Here is a 15489-nt window from a genome sequence, read left to right as displayed (position 1 = left end):
CACTCCATCTTCCACATACAGACTGCAAACCTGTTCAGAGAGCCTACTTCCTCTACTGGCCCAGTGAAGGACCTAAAGTCGGGCCTGTTAAAGCTTAGGAGGGAGGTTAAGGCTGGGGAGGGGTTATTCAGCACCTTGGACAGCTTCTTTATGTAGCTTCTTCGTTTGGTACACTACTGCCTCTTTACCGTCCAGTTTCACCATACACTAATATTTCTACTTAGCCCACTATTAGTATCCATTTTTATATGTATTTGTATTTACTGTCAACTTCTTTTAATACTTTCTAAATGTCTTATTTAAATGGAGAGTTCACCCAAAAAGGAAAGTTCTGTTATTTTTTACTCAACCCCATGTTGTTCCAAACCCGTCTGACTTGAAGCAGATGTTAGGAAGTATGTTAGTCTCAGTCACCATTCTCTTTTAAGTTAACTTCCATATATACAATGAAAATTAATGATGACTGAGGCTGTCATTTGGGTTTGGAACAACATAAGAGAGAGTAAATAATGGCATTATTTTCATTTTTGTGTAAAATATCCCTTTAATGTCTGTCCAGTGTCAGCAACTACAAGTCAAATTCCTTGTGAGAGCAGTCTTACCTAGCCACTAAAAACTATTCTAATTCTGGAGTCTCACACATTTTAGAGCTATTTAAATGACATTCCAGACCTTCCACATGTTGGATTTCCTTCATTAATCCCTTATTGCCTCACCTTCTCCACTATCAACTTATCTGCTTTTCCACATTGCATCTATCTTCTCCATAATTTTTCTACTCAATTTCAATATCTCCATCAGGTAATCACCCATACCTGCTTAGAAAGATGCTGTCCATGCAAACTGACCTTTCAAAGTGCAGGCAAGACTTGCGTATATTAGGCATGAGTGCTAGCAATTAGTATGCATTAGCAATGTGTGGCGTGATTAAGAACTCTGCTGACATTAGCAGTCTTGAGTCTGAACACATTAAATTTAACACTCAAAGGAATATATATGTTTGTACACATTAGGCAAAATGGTGAGAGAGGGGCACACTCAACAAGCTGTGTTTGTATATGTGCTGGTATTTAACCATAGGGAATTGGTCTATTGTATGCTGATATGCAAATACTGCAAGTTCTAGTTTAGAAGGTTTAAGGGAACAAAGTAATTTTTATACTGTTACACTACTGTTTAAATTATTTTTAAGGAAATCCCAAAATGAAAAAAAAAAAAAATTATATTCTGTCATTATTTACCACCCTCATGTCCATCCAAACCAAACAAAAGGAAATAATGTATACTCTGTTGACTGGATTTAATACAATGGAAGTATATAGTGACTCACTTTAACATTTAGTAAACCAGAAAAGTATCATAGAAGTAGTCCATGTGAATCATGTGTCACATATTAAGTCATACAATCATTTTCTATATTGAACAGACCGTATTTTGAGTCCTTATTCACTTTCAAATCAAATCAAATAATTGATAAAGTCCGTAAACAGCACTGAAATCCAATATATGGCAGCTATGTCAATAACCTCAAACCTCATTGGTACTTGTCACGAGTTGCACGGACTACTGTTATGACATTTTTGGGTGCTTTATTAAGAATTAAAGTGAATCATTATGCACTGCTATGTATTTAATTCAGTCAATAGATCAATCATTATTTTATTTCCTTTTGAGTTCCACAGAAGAAAGAAACTCACACAGGTTTGGAACTATATGAGGGTGAGTAAATAATGACAGGTTTTTACATACATAAAATTCATCACATATTTGTACCTTTAAGGTACAAAATATTCCTTTAAACATAAATAAATGTATCAGCTGCATATGCTTAAATTTCTAGAGTTCTCATTGCATGCTCCAAACAAGAGGCCAGTAACGTGTGGTCTATGTTTCAATTATACAATAAAACTCAGATGTTGTACATAGACAGGGCAAAAAAGAAGCATGAAGAACAGTTGAAGAGAAAAATCAATCCAATGTCTCAAATTGCTCTACAAATGGTTGCATTAAGTGTCTCTTAAGGAAATAAAAGGCAAAGAGAGGAAAAGCATGTAGAATGAAACACTGCTGGCCCTTTTCAAAGTCAATAACACAGCACATATTGACGATATGTTTACTGGCAGAGCAGAGGTACTCGTTGTTGGTGGTAACAGGTTGTAATTAGAGAAAACCATGACTTGAGCTCTCCTTAAATCAGTAAATGCAAACAAAAAAATAATTCATGACCCATTGTTCAGAGTAATTTGTGTTTATTACTGCAAAATGCCTGATACTGCATAGCTAAATGCAGATACTGCACACTAAAATAATCAGGAGATTATAGAAGACACAAAAGCAAGTCAAACTTATTCAAACCGAACCTAGTACACTACAATGTATATGTCTGCATGCAAGTAAACTCAATAAAATAACTTAATAAAGGAAAGAATTAATAAACTGTCAGACCTTTTGCCATTCTGTGTATATAGGTGTGCAGTATAGACACAACATTAACCAATCACAACCAAGTGTGCTGATAAAGACGAAGTGCACGTGACTGCCCGCTGTTGTCCTTGAAGCAGCAATAACCTCAGCTTATTATGAACTTATTAAAGAATACATTTGGCATAGAATCTCATAGATAACTTAATTTTCTTACAGAGGCGCTGCTGTTTCTCGCAGGAGAGACGCGGCCAATGTGAACGTCCAACGCGACCGCCCCGCTCACAGAAGATGTGTGAACCCAGCGTAAACGGTGTAATCTGTTATTATAAGCGCCGAAACAAAAATGCTCTGCTCATGCCTCGCTCAGGAAGGATGTGTGAACCCAACGTAAATGGTGTCGTCTGTTATTATGGGCGTTGAAACAAAAACACGCCGCTCACGCCTCGCTCACAGAGGATGTGTGAACCCGGCGTGATTCAGCAAGAGGTTCACTATCAGTGTTACTGGATAACACACACTTCACTGTCTGTGCCGGTCAATAAAAATCCTCTCAGTTTATCTCTCCTTTAAGTCACGGGCAGCACATTAAAGCCATTCCACAGTAATTGCAGCTGTCTTGCAGGCTTTGAGAAACTGGATGGTTCTGACAATAAGCCACCACATCACCTGTTTCAAAGAAGACTGTGTTTAAGCATGTCATGCCTGACAGACAGATGGTTTTAAAGGACTTTTGCTGATCAGGCCAAGATCTGCTGATTTTTTGAAGTGCTTTCCCAGTGAACAGATCAGTCTTTCAGCAATAACAAATTATGTACTAGGGAAGGCTCAGGACACAGTAGTTTGTCACACTTTTTACGCTGGCAAATATTTCTCAAGGTAGGTTTAAAGTAGGTTTGAAATTCAATCACTGTATAGGCAAATACCTTAGAGTCTTAGCTAAAATGTATTTGTATTTTTTTAATGCTATCGAGCATTTCTATCATTGATGCCAAGGGAAAAATTAGTTAATTGAACACATGTTGACTTCTTGTGACAGCATGCACAAATTGTCACAATGTGAACCTGCAATAACAGTAAATAGCCTATTATACACTATTTGCCAAATTTAAACATTAAAACAAATATGAAGCACAAAACAATGCATGAAACTGCAAAATTATATCCCCACAAAATTTGGCCAACAGAACTTGTAATTAAAGATGTACTCAGTATTTTTTTCTTCTTCATTAAAAATGTTTTACTCCTAAAGAAATGAATTGTAATTTTGAAACATATGTATAGAATCAAGAGCACTCACATGAGATGAGGACTCCAGTCGTATCAGTAACCTTATAAAAGCTGTTTTATTCTACAAGTGGCGGGGCGCCCTCATGGGTCCTGCCATTTTAGAATCACATGACCATCTGAATACTCCTCGCTTAATCTCAGTAACCGTCTTGTTATTGGACATTTTCATTCTTGGATTAAATTAATGATGGCGGATAGTGAAGAGTAAATTTCTACAATGGCATCGGTAACTGAAAACTATTGATTTTGAATAATGCTGTATCCACACCACTAGGTGTCACTGTAAGTCCAAGATGACTTGAGCAAAAAGTTACTGAGTGCACCTTTAATAAATTCTATAAAATTGAATCTGCCACAACTCCAATTCAAGCAAATGAATAAGACAAGAATTTCCATCTTTACATTGCATTAGAAGTTATAAGATATGATGGGAATCATTTTTTTTAAAATAAGAAAACATTTCATAACCCCTCGCTTCTCTCTGATTTTACTAAAATAGAAAACTCAGCGAGGACATCTCACCCTGCTGCAGCAGTCTAGGTAACAAATTAAGAGTTTATGGCACTAAAGACTGGAAAAGATCCACAACCTGATACACAATCTCCATGGATCAACAACTCCCACTGACATCCACAGAAAAGGGATTGAGGAGGGTCTTTTTGCTACTCTTTAACAACACTGAAAGGCTTCAGGTGGAGACAACAAAATAAAGCCAGGATCAGAATCCCAGGAGAGGAGAAGTGCCTCCGTACCATGGCAGCATCCATTGTTTACTCTCACAGTGTGAATCACACTTCCACAGTGCAATCCCAGACTTAAGTCCCACAGATCTGAGCACAGCTAAGACATTCAGAAGGCTTGATTCATGAGGCTTTTGAATGACGACAGTAGGCAAAATGCCGGGATAGCAGAGTTATCCTGCAAAACATTCATTTACCTACTTATATCACTCAAATTTGCTGGGACTCATTCAAATGTATTAATTCAAATAAGGGGATAACTGAACCAGTCATCACTGTTATCATGGTTTCACAGAGAAACAATACAAGGTAGAGTCTGCATGCTGCAGCTAGATAAGTTCTTTCAATGGCACACACTGGGTGTGTCTCTCAACATCCAGATTATTTATTTATTTATTCATTCGGTTCTGTAAGTACATCAGCTACATTTTGCACAGTACTGGAGTCTGCAAATGCATTTAAATGGGCCTTTATGAAACTTTTATACCATCCTGGTTGTACATTTTAAAAAAACATTAAAATCTACATTTTTGTGCAGCAAATGCTCATCAATGAGTTAAATTTATGAAGCTACAGTAAATATAAACATGCAATATAGCCATTTTTTTAAATATTAAAAACCATGCAGTCAAGCCGAGGTTGCAGTAGTATAAAGAAGAATTGAATTAAACATAAGTCTTTCAAATAAACGTATAATAATAAACAGTTAAACAGATACTCAGTAAAATTAAATAATTAACCCACTTGATAATTTAGCAAGGAAAATAAATAATTAAAAAAAAAACAAACAAACAAAAAAACCACTGAAAGCCAGGTCAGAGTTTGGAGTTAAAATGTTTTCTCAGAAATTATACGCAAAGTTTAGTCCAATTAAATATGGAAATCCCATTACAGATTAAACATAACGTCCCGGGCCACATTCGGTCTATGAATTTGATGTTAAATAAAACTTAATCATCATGATGTCATCTCAAGCAGGTGCATGCAGAACCTCTGGGAATAATAAACCATGAAGCTTATTATTAAAACTTAAGTAGGAATTTCCATAGTGACACCTACCGCTTTGCTCTCCAAGAAAGACGAGTTTGAATTTCCTTAAAGGGTTTCCAAAGTCATTGCCCACGGACATGTTTAGGGGTTTATTCTTTACCAGCGTGTTCCCTCCGGTTTCAATGTCTGAAAGGGGTAGCGCGATGTAAAAAGCAGCGCTTCTGTGCGTTTGGAAACGGGAATGCTGCACTGAATCGCCTGTCAGGATCAAGACCTGCTGCGCATGCGTGGCCTCACCTCTCTCTCTCTCTCTCTCTCTCTCTCTCTCTCTCTCTCTCTCTCTCACTCACACACACACACACACACACACACACACACATACACGATGTTGTATTAACCCACAGAACGTGACGTCATCCTACAGGAACCCACAAAACATGACATCATGCCATATCACCCACATTACGCATTGAAAAGTCTCTGTGTAGTTCATCTGTAGACTTGCAGGTTTACATGCTTGAAAGATGTACGTTACAAAGATGTATTAAAATATAATGGCTCACTGTGACATTGCTTGGTTTACTCCAAAATTTAATTTGTGTCCACATACTGTCCATGGAGTCTGGTGTGACTTAATGGTTCCAGCTGAAATCTAATAATCGAAAGGTTGCTTGTTTGAGCACTTACGGCATTTAACCCCAGGATGCTTCAAGGGTCCCTTTAATAAGTATGTCTGCTAAAAGACTACTTACATACTACATTGTAGGCAAAAAAAAAAAAAAAAAACAGACATGCGTGTCCTATATTGTTGTTCATTCTTTCATTTTAGTGATGATTTACTTGAAACTACATATTTGAAAACACACTGAACACTAAACATAAGCTATATCAGTGTTTCTCAACCATGAAGCCATGGCCTTCTTAAAATTACTTATAAGTTACACTAAAATATTCTAGCTTAATTAAAAAAATTAAATAAATTATTATTATTATTATATATATATATATATATATATATATATATATATATATATATATATATATATATATATATATATAAAGTTTGAAAACAAGCAGCTTTGTGATCATTCCCACAGAAGATATACCAAAGAAAATATCTTAGCCTCCTTAGGGGCCTTCACATTGTCTTGGACAATGGGGGGGGGGGGGTCTTGAAGTCAAAAAGGTTAAGAACCACTCAGCTAAATGACAGAAATAAAAAATAAACAACAGTCTAGTGTTCGTGAACAAATTTCATATCTGAAATAACTTATACATTGGTAAATACATATTACATATTGCATAGTACAAAGTTAGCGAAAAGCTACGATTCACTACTCCAACCAGACATAAGAAAAGCAATGTTTGATTAGTATTAAAGGGTTAGTTCACCCAAAAATGGACATTCTCTCATCTTTTACTCACCCTCATGCCATCCCAGATGTGTATGACCTTCTTTCATCTGCTGAACACAAAGATTTTTAGAAGAATTTCTCAGCTCTGTAGGTCCATACCATGCAAGTGAATGGGTGCCAAAATTTGGAAGCTCCAAAATCCACATAAGAGCAACATAAAAGTACTCCAGACAACTCTGTTGTTAAATTCATATCTTTTGAAGTGATATGATAGGTGTGAGTGAGAAACAGATCAATATTTAAGTCCTTTTTCTTCACTTTCAATTTCTCCTGTTTTGTGCATATCGCCCCCCTACTGGGCAAGAAGGAGAATTTATGATGAAAAATGACTTAACTATTGATCTGTTTCTCACCCACACCTATCATATCATGTCTGAACACATGGATTTAACCACTGGTGTCATATGGATTACTTTTATGATGCCTTTATGTGGATTTTGGAGCTTCATAATTTTGGCACCCATTCACTTGCATTGTATGGACCTACAGAGCTGAAATATTCTTCTAAAATCTTACTTTGTTTTCTGCTTATGAAACAAAGTCATACACATCTGGGATACCAGGAGGGTGAGTAAATTATGAAAGAATACAATTTTATAGGTGAGCTATCCCTTTAAGAACCGAGATAAAATGTATACAAACAGGTTATTATACAACAGCTACATTAGGTATGAAAATATATTTTACAAACATTTGATGTCTATTTTCAAAATGTCTTCACTTTTGAAAGTAACAATTAAAATCTGCTCAGGTTACTATTATTATTTGAACTACACACCTGAATTCACACTCTTTGAGTTTTAAAAATATATATCCACAGGCTATGATTGATATGACACACTCAGGTCTAAATGTGTGCATTTGGGTATAAAGAGCATCTCACATGCTTCAGATAGTCTTCAAATAGAATAAAAGATATACTGTATCTTTAAAAACTTCCCATTCTGCAACATATATCAAATGCAAATTAACCAAAGGTACTGCAAGCACAGTAAATAGACATTTCTAATATGTTTTGTTTACAATCGAGCCTTTTGTTTTGTGTCCAGCCTAGAGGTGCCACAATCGTAAATCCAGCAGCACACATTTCCAGTAATCTGCAGATGAAAATTGTTGCTAAGTTTTGGATGAATGTCCAGAGAGCATTACAGTTTTTGAGCTCTGTACAAAGCTCTTTTTTCCCCAAAAATAAATGTGGAGGAGGTGGCAAACTGGCACCAAGTCCCTGAATATATCAAGCTAGGACCCACTCTTGTAGGATGGAAATAAATACCCATGCTGTCATTGTACAACATTTCCAGCCAGTTAATAAAACGAGGGGTTTCTGACAAAAGACATCCAGGGGCTCAACTTACTGAGAAGATTCTCAAAAGTTAAAGCAGGGTTGAGGCATCACAGAGGTCCCTCAAGCTTTTTCTCTAAGCTGTACTCTCTGGTCCGATGCATTTTCCAGCCAATAAATGCCATGAGTGTAATGCCTAATATCTTATAGCCCACCTGAAGTCCTAGATACCTGCAACCAAGTCATCATCATCAGTATTACCATAGCTAGGAATTAGTCAATTAACACTACCTTGTGTGGCTGTAAGTATACAGTCTTTATGAATGTTTGATTAAATTATTGATTAAAGTCTAAATCTACCACTTCAGAATTTTTGACTCAAAAATACCTTCATAATGCATTTAGGTCAAGTGAGAACATACCCTTACCTGTTTCTAAGGAGGTTGTTGTCATAGTAACCACAGCCTTGCTTTTTCCCACAAGCAGTTTTCCACCAGATGCATGTGGAGTCTATGGTCATCCCGAACAGAACAGGGGCTGGCAGCCAAGCTAAGCAGAGAAAGAGAGAGAAAAAATAGTTTTATTACAAATGTAATAAAATAAATTACTCTACCCAAAATAAACAGACAAGCATGGATTTGATTTCATGAGTGTTCATTATAACACTCATAAATACTGTACATTTTCTAGTTGGGTTTTTATTTCACCACAAGGGGGCACTATAATTCTTGAAGTTTCCCAAATACATGTACACAATTAAAGGTTTTCTATCTATCTATCTATCTATCTATAGCAGATTTCTTTTTTCCTATACATTTGCATTGTGAAAATATCATCCCTATACAACCCAAGGCTAGTAATTCAAACAGCTTTTAATTATGATTAAAAATAAATAAATAAATTAAAAAAAGGTATGTTGGTATTTTACTTACTCAGAACCCTAAGTAGCAGAAATTGGATGCCTATGGCAAAAGACTTCTCTTCTGGAGGAACAGTTCTATAGGTATAAATATACAGAATGAGTGAAAGAAAACTTAAAATTACTCACAAAAACTCAAAATGATAACAACATTATCTACAGTTTATAGTACTATAGTTAACTATACAGTATACTACGTACAGTATATAACTATAAAGTATCTGGAGGTTTTCTGAATTTTCTATTCCCATATTGACTGCAAATGTTTGCAAGTGTGTTTGCATCCGTATGTGTGTGTGTGTGTGTTTCTCACCTTAGCACCATCATATAGATAGGGTTGTGTGTTAAGCTGGCAATAAGCCCGGCCAGAGAGATGAGGAACATTACAGGCAGGAGAAAGTGAGGACATGTGTTGGCACAAGGGCCAGGCTTGGCAGTGCCCATATTCGGAATACAGTTGCAGTTACTAAAAGCCTGCATGTGGAGAAATAGTGAACAATATTCTGAGTTGGTTCATCATTAGGAACATTTAATGCATACATTCACCACAAGTACCATTATTACAAGTGATTTTTATAAGGATGCTATAAGCATAGAGGGAATTCAAAGGGATAGTTCGCCCAAAATGAAAATTCAGTCATAATTTACTCAACCCAAATGACCTTTTTCTTCCATGAAACACAAAATGAGATGTTACACAGTATGTTGGTCTCAGTCACCATTCACTTTAATTATATGGGGAAAAAGATGCAATGAAAGTGAATGGTGACTGAGGCTATCATTCTGCCTAACATCTTTTTTTTTCTAAGAAAAATAAAGTCATACATGTTTGAACAGTATGAGGTTAGTGAATGATGCCAGAGTTTTCCTTTTTTCAAAGAACCATCCCTTTAAGTGTTTCCTTTTTAATTTATGTCTTTGCTGCAGAGTCTAAAAAAAACAGCAACTTAAGGTGTTTCATTGGACACAAACACTTGTTTATAATGGTTTGCTTGTGCTTCTTTGACTTCCAATGGCACGGTGTCCTCCATTGTCTGTTTTGTTTAATTCAGCAAGGAGCCCATACCATGTTATCAACTCTGTTTCCCAGCATATTTCTCTTTGTATGATATGTACTGTGTCTTATTGAATAATACATCATCATCAACTGGTCCTGGAAGACTCTTTCTGGGCAATTACCCAGAAGCTTTAACACTGTATAGTTGTTTGAGTCCCAAGCACTTCCTCCAGGAAGTATTGCTAATTAGGGATTTTATTGGACACAGCCATTGATTTCTAACAGAGCGTGACCGGTCACTTGCTCAGTGTTTCTAGTACAGCTGAGACTCCCAATGAGCTGCTATCTGGACCAAGTAATGAGCTATATAAAAATCTGAACTGATAGATCTAAGCAGAGGCCTTGTTAAATTACTGTGTCTTGACATAATAGTACAATGTACACTGGTGGCCAAAAGTTTGGAATAATGTACAGATTTTGCTCTTATGGTAAATTTGGTACTTTTATTCACCAGAGTGGCATTCAGCTGATCACAATGTATAGTCAGGACATTAAAAATTAAAAATTACTATTCCAATTTGAAAAAAAAAATTCTACTCATCAAAAAATCCTCCATGTGCAACAATGACAGCTTTGCAGATCCTTGGCATTCTAGCAGTCAGTTTGTCCAGATACTCAGGTGACATTTCACCCCATGCTTCCTGTCTTGTCGGGCACTTCTCGTGCACCTTACAGTCTAGCAGATCCCACAAAAGCTCAATGGGGTTAAAATCCATAACATTCTTTTCCAATTATCTGTTGTCCAATGTTTATGTTTCTTTGCCCACTCTTACCTTTTCTTTTTGTTTTTCTGTTTCAAAAGTGGCTTATTCTTTGCAATTCTCCCTATAAGGCCTGCACCCCTGAGTCTTCTCTTTACTGTTGTACATGAAACTGGTGTTGAGCAGGTAAAATTCAATGAAGCTGTCAGCTTTTGCCTTGTGAGGCATCTATTTCTCAAACTAGAGACTCTGATGTACTTATCCTCTTGTTAAGTTGTACATCTGGGCCTTCCACATCTCTTTCTGTCCTTGATAGAGCCAGTTGTCCTTTGTCTTTGAAGACTGTAGTGTACACCTTTTATGAAATCTTCAGTTTTTTGGCAATTTCAAGCATTGTATAGCCCTCATTCCTCAAAACAATGATTGACTGACGAGTTTCTAGAAAAAGCTGTTTCTTTTTTTTTTGCCATTTTTGACCTCATATTGACCTTAAGATATGCCGGTCTATTGCATACTGTGACAACTCAAAAACAAACACAAAGACAATGTTAAGTTTCATTTAACAAACCAAATAGCTATCAGCAGTGCTTTATATAATGGCAAGTGATTTTCTAGTACCAAATTAGAATTTTGCAAGATTACTCAAAGATAAGGTGTTGGGAGTTATGGGTGCTGAAAATGGGGCCTGTCTAGATTTGATCGAAAATTACTTTTCAAATAGTGATGGTGCTGTTTTTTACATCAGTAATGTCCTGACTATACTTTGTGATCAGTTAAATGCCACTTTGGTGAATTAAAGTACCAATTTCCTTCTGAAACAGCAAAATCTGTGCATTATTCCAAACATGACCTGACCCATAAAAATTACTTGGAAGTGTATAATTTCTGTGCCTCTAATAGTTCATTTGTTTCACCTGCCTTCCTTGTTAACCCATCTGATTTCTCTCCCTATATTAGCTCCTCTTGTATGCTGTCCTGTGCTGGATTGTTTTGTTTGCTCCTGCCTTCGTGTGCTCATGTTGTCTGTCTGCCTTCCTTCCCTGTTGGTTCAAGATCTTCTCATGTTTATTCTAATTTGGTTTTGTTTTTTTCTCCATTGTGAGAATGTTTTTGTTTAATTAAATAAAAGTTCATTATTGCCTATTTGCATTTGGGTCCTTCTTTCAACACCAGGTACTGTGACAGAACAATCAAGCCAATTCTGGACCCAGCATAGGCACAATGGGCATCTTCTTTTTTCCATCTCCCCTCACTGACGTTTCCATCCGTCAGTGCATGATTCAGCTCGTCCACCTTCGCAATGTCCGTCAGAGGGGAACTGACATGAGGGACTTCGCGTGTGAGTTTTTGATTGCAGTGGATGAGCTGGACTATGATAAGACTGATCTGAAAGAGGTTTATAACATCTGCCTCGATCAACCTCTCGGTCGAAGGGAGATGGAGAAGCTGGGGCATTTGGGATTTTGGGACTTTGTTGACCATCTCTTCGAGTGCAGGGAGTCTGCACTCCCATACCAGGAGGGGTTTCACCAGGCGGCCACACCATCATCTCACCCTTAACAAGCTCAATCCCCATTCCTCCTGTGACCCGTAAATGGAGGAGTAGGAGGAAGAACAGGTCAGCTGCAGCCCTCCGCTCGTTCCCGCCAGGAGGCGGCTGCTGTTCCCGCTGCTGACCACAAGGAGGTGGTGGCCGTTCTCAATGCCGACTACCAAGAGGCGGCGGCTGTTCCCACTGAAGTCCCCTTGCACTGCCAGCGCTCCCGACCACGGAGGCCTTTCCCCTGCCACTGCCAGCGCTCCCGACCATGGAGGCCATTCCCCTGCCACTGCCAGCACTCCCGGCCACAAGGCCATTCCCCTGCCGCTGCCAGCTCTCCCAGCCACGGAGGCCATTCCCCTGCTGTTGTCAGTGCTCCTGGTCACGGAGGCCATTCCCCAGTCGCTGACAGCACTCACGGCCATGGAGGCCGTTCCCCAGTCACTGCCAGCACTCACGGCCATGGAGGCCGTTTCCCAGTCGCTGCCGGTGCTCATGGCCATGGAGGCCGTTTCCCAGTCCCTGCCAGTGTTCCTGGTCATGGAGATCGTTTCCCAGTCGCAGCCAGCGCTACCAACCACGGCAGTCGCCACACAGACTGTCCAGTTCCCCGTGGTCACCGAGTCTGTCCAGTTCTAAGTGGCTGTCGACAAGTCCATCCAGTTCCCTGAGGCTGTCGATGAGCCCGTCCTGTTCCCTGAGGCATTCAATGAGCCTATCCTGTTCCCTGTGGATATCGACGAGCCTGTCCAGCTCCCTGTGGCCATCCCTGACCTCTCCCCAGCAGCCATTACCCTGCTTGCCCTGCCTATTGTGTCTGTCCAGTCAGCCCTGTTCTTCGTACTCTCTTTCCTGTTGAAGCCTCCTCCCTGGCCGCCGGACTCTGACCCTTTCCTGAAGCTTCTTCCCTGGATGCTTCATCTGGACCTGGCCTTAAAACTTCCACCTTGGCCATCTGACCCTGTCCCTGGTCCGGAGCACCTGTTGGTTGGTGGGGGGGTAGTGTCAGGGTTCAGCCACTTCTGTTGGTTGTGTTTTTATTGTCTTTGTGGCTGACCTCTGACACTCATATTTGGTGTCTTGAATAGTCTGTGTGAGAATGCATGGCTTGCCTTATTGGCATTGTCATGCATTCTCTTGTCTTGTTTATTGGCATGAGTGTATTGCTCTTATGTCATCCTTGTGGCATGCACTTGTGTCAATTGTTTGTGTCTGTCTCTCACGACCTCGGGTGTGCTTCACGTTGTGCTTGCTTTGCGCTGTGCGTCCGGGTCGCTATCCATCTTCATGTTGTGCTGGGGTTCAGCTGCTTCTGTCTTCAGTGCCTATTTATTTGTGGCCGAACTCTCGCACAGATGTCCCGTCTCGTTTTGTCGCCTGTTGCGTACATCGCGTGGTATTTGCTTTGCAGTGTATGTTCCGGTTTTGTCTAGTATGTGAGTGCATGGCATCGCTTTGTTGGCGTTGCTGTGCATTCTCTTGTCTCGTCTGTTGTTTGGCATGAGCGCATGTTGCGTTGTATTTTCTGGCGATATGCACTCATGTCATTTGTGTGTTTTTGTTTTATTGCCACGTGTCTCTCAGTCTTGCGTCATACCCCACCTCCTTTTTCTGCTTATTATTAGTTCATTTGTTTCACCTGCCTTCCTTGTTAACCCATTTTATTTCTCTCCCTATATTAGCTCCTCTTGTATGCTGTCCTGTGCTGGATTGTTTCATTTGTTCCTGCCGTCGTGTGCTCGTGTTGTCTGTCTGCCTTCCATGTCGGTTCAAAATCTTCTAGTGTTTATTCTAGTTTGGTTTTGGTTTTTCTCCATCATGAAAATGTTTGGTTATGTATGTTTTTGTTTAATTAAATAAAAGTTCATTGTTGCCTATCTGCGTTTGGGTCCTTCTCTCAACACCACGTACCGTGACAATAACACACTTCACCATTATTGTGGTCAGGATAATTGACTCATAATAAAGAATATTTTTTATTTGAATAAAGCTAGTTAATATAAATTATAATACATGAAGCACATTTTTAGGCTACCTGACAAAACTTTTTATTCTATTCTATATTTTTTATTATTATTTTTTTACAGTGAACCATATGAGTGCTTTCAATGAAATATGTTCAGATTTGGTTACCAGGTATATTTGGATAGCTTCTTACATGGACTCTGTATAGGTTCTTGGGATTCATGGTGAAGTTTGTGCACCCAGCATGGCAGGGTGAGATGTATTCAAAGTTGTTTTCCCCACACACTGGGTTAAAGGCACTGCTGGGGCAGGAGCAGTTGGCACTACAGGACAGGAACAGCCTGTAGAGCATGATGACACAGTTTAGCTTTTACTTGCAGAACACAAAGAACCATTTTAACAACCAGTAATCTTAACATCCAGAGTACAGTGAAGCCGAATGGGAAAAGAGGTCAAGGAACAGGATGTACAGTATTTAATTAAGTGAGTCTTACAGTGTGTGTATTTAAGCATGTATTTGTTCTTGCAAAACTGTAACAATAATAGTAGTACAATCATAAATGGCACAAAGTCCTAAAAATATGTTCCATTTGAATGCATAGTGTTCTAGAATATAGATAAACAGACATCATATCTATTTCCCTGTCTCCCAGCAGGCAAAGTGGAGGCATTCCAATCTGTAAAACACTGCATTTTTGTATGCTGACCTGGACCCCATCTCAGAGTACAAGAACTACTATCAGTGATTCTACCCTGGGTGCTAGCTCCTCTGATTACAGCATTTTCACTAGCTGATGTTGTTCTGGGCCTGAAAATACTAACTTTCAATAGAACACAATGGTCTGTCTTCAACCATTGGCAGATGAAACTGAACAGACACAGATTAACAATGTTCTCAGAGTCTGTGAGGACTGGCTGTCTTTATCACATCCTATTTATAGAAAGGGCCTTTCTATTACTATTATTTCTGTCAAAGCTGAAGTGTCTAATTTCTGCACCACTAGCGCTATCAAGCAGAATTGCAAAATAAACTTTTTTTTCAAACAGCTTTCCTGAATAAACTCCCCATCAACAAACAAATAGTCCTGTCCCAAAAACACACCATTGGTTATGTCAAAGTTGCTGCATCGGGCTGATAGGGATGCTCAAACAAACAGAGCAATGTTTTG

General features: G+C 38.8%; 2 protein-coding genes across 6 annotated transcripts in view; both read right to left on the bottom strand.

Annotated features, from left to right (window-relative positions):
- LOC127449324 (ras-related protein Rab-6B) overlaps positions 1-6181 on the bottom strand; it is a 166669-nt gene extending 160488 nt beyond the window's left edge. The window contains exon 1 of one of the 4 annotated variants that reach the window (XM_051712671.1): positions 5511-6181. In XM_051712671.1, the coding sequence (XP_051568631.1) occupies positions 5511-5580 (70 nt within the window). In that variant the 5' untranslated portion in view covers positions 5581-6181. The remainder of the gene's footprint in view (positions 1-5510) is intronic. The other 3 variants (XM_051712672.1, XM_051712673.1, XM_051712674.1) reach the window with 3 other exon arrangements.
- A 1184-nt stretch (positions 6182-7365) lies between these two features.
- LOC127449660 (solute carrier organic anion transporter family member 2A1-like) overlaps positions 7366-15489 on the bottom strand; it is a 44646-nt gene continuing 36522 nt past the window's right edge. For both annotated transcript variants that reach the window (XM_051713208.1, XM_051713210.1), the window contains exons 10-14: positions 14514-14661; positions 9371-9531; positions 9071-9135; positions 8567-8687; positions 7366-8369 (exon numbers count right to left, since the gene is read on the bottom strand). In XM_051713208.1, the coding sequence (XP_051569168.1) occupies positions 8249-8369; positions 8567-8687; positions 9071-9135; positions 9371-9531; positions 14514-14661 (616 nt within the window). In that variant the 3' untranslated portion in view covers positions 7366-8248. The remainder of the gene's footprint in view (positions 8370-8566; positions 8688-9070; positions 9136-9370; positions 9532-14513; positions 14662-15489) is intronic.

The sequence above is a fragment of the Myxocyprinus asiaticus genome, chromosome 12 (assembly GCF_019703515.2).
Source record: "Myxocyprinus asiaticus isolate MX2 ecotype Aquarium Trade chromosome 12, UBuf_Myxa_2, whole genome shotgun sequence".
NCBI lineage: Eukaryota > Metazoa > Chordata > Actinopteri > Cypriniformes > Catostomidae > Myxocyprinus > Myxocyprinus asiaticus.
The sequence above is the reverse complement of the archived record's forward strand: the minus strand, read 5'-3'. Positions and strand labels throughout refer to the sequence as shown.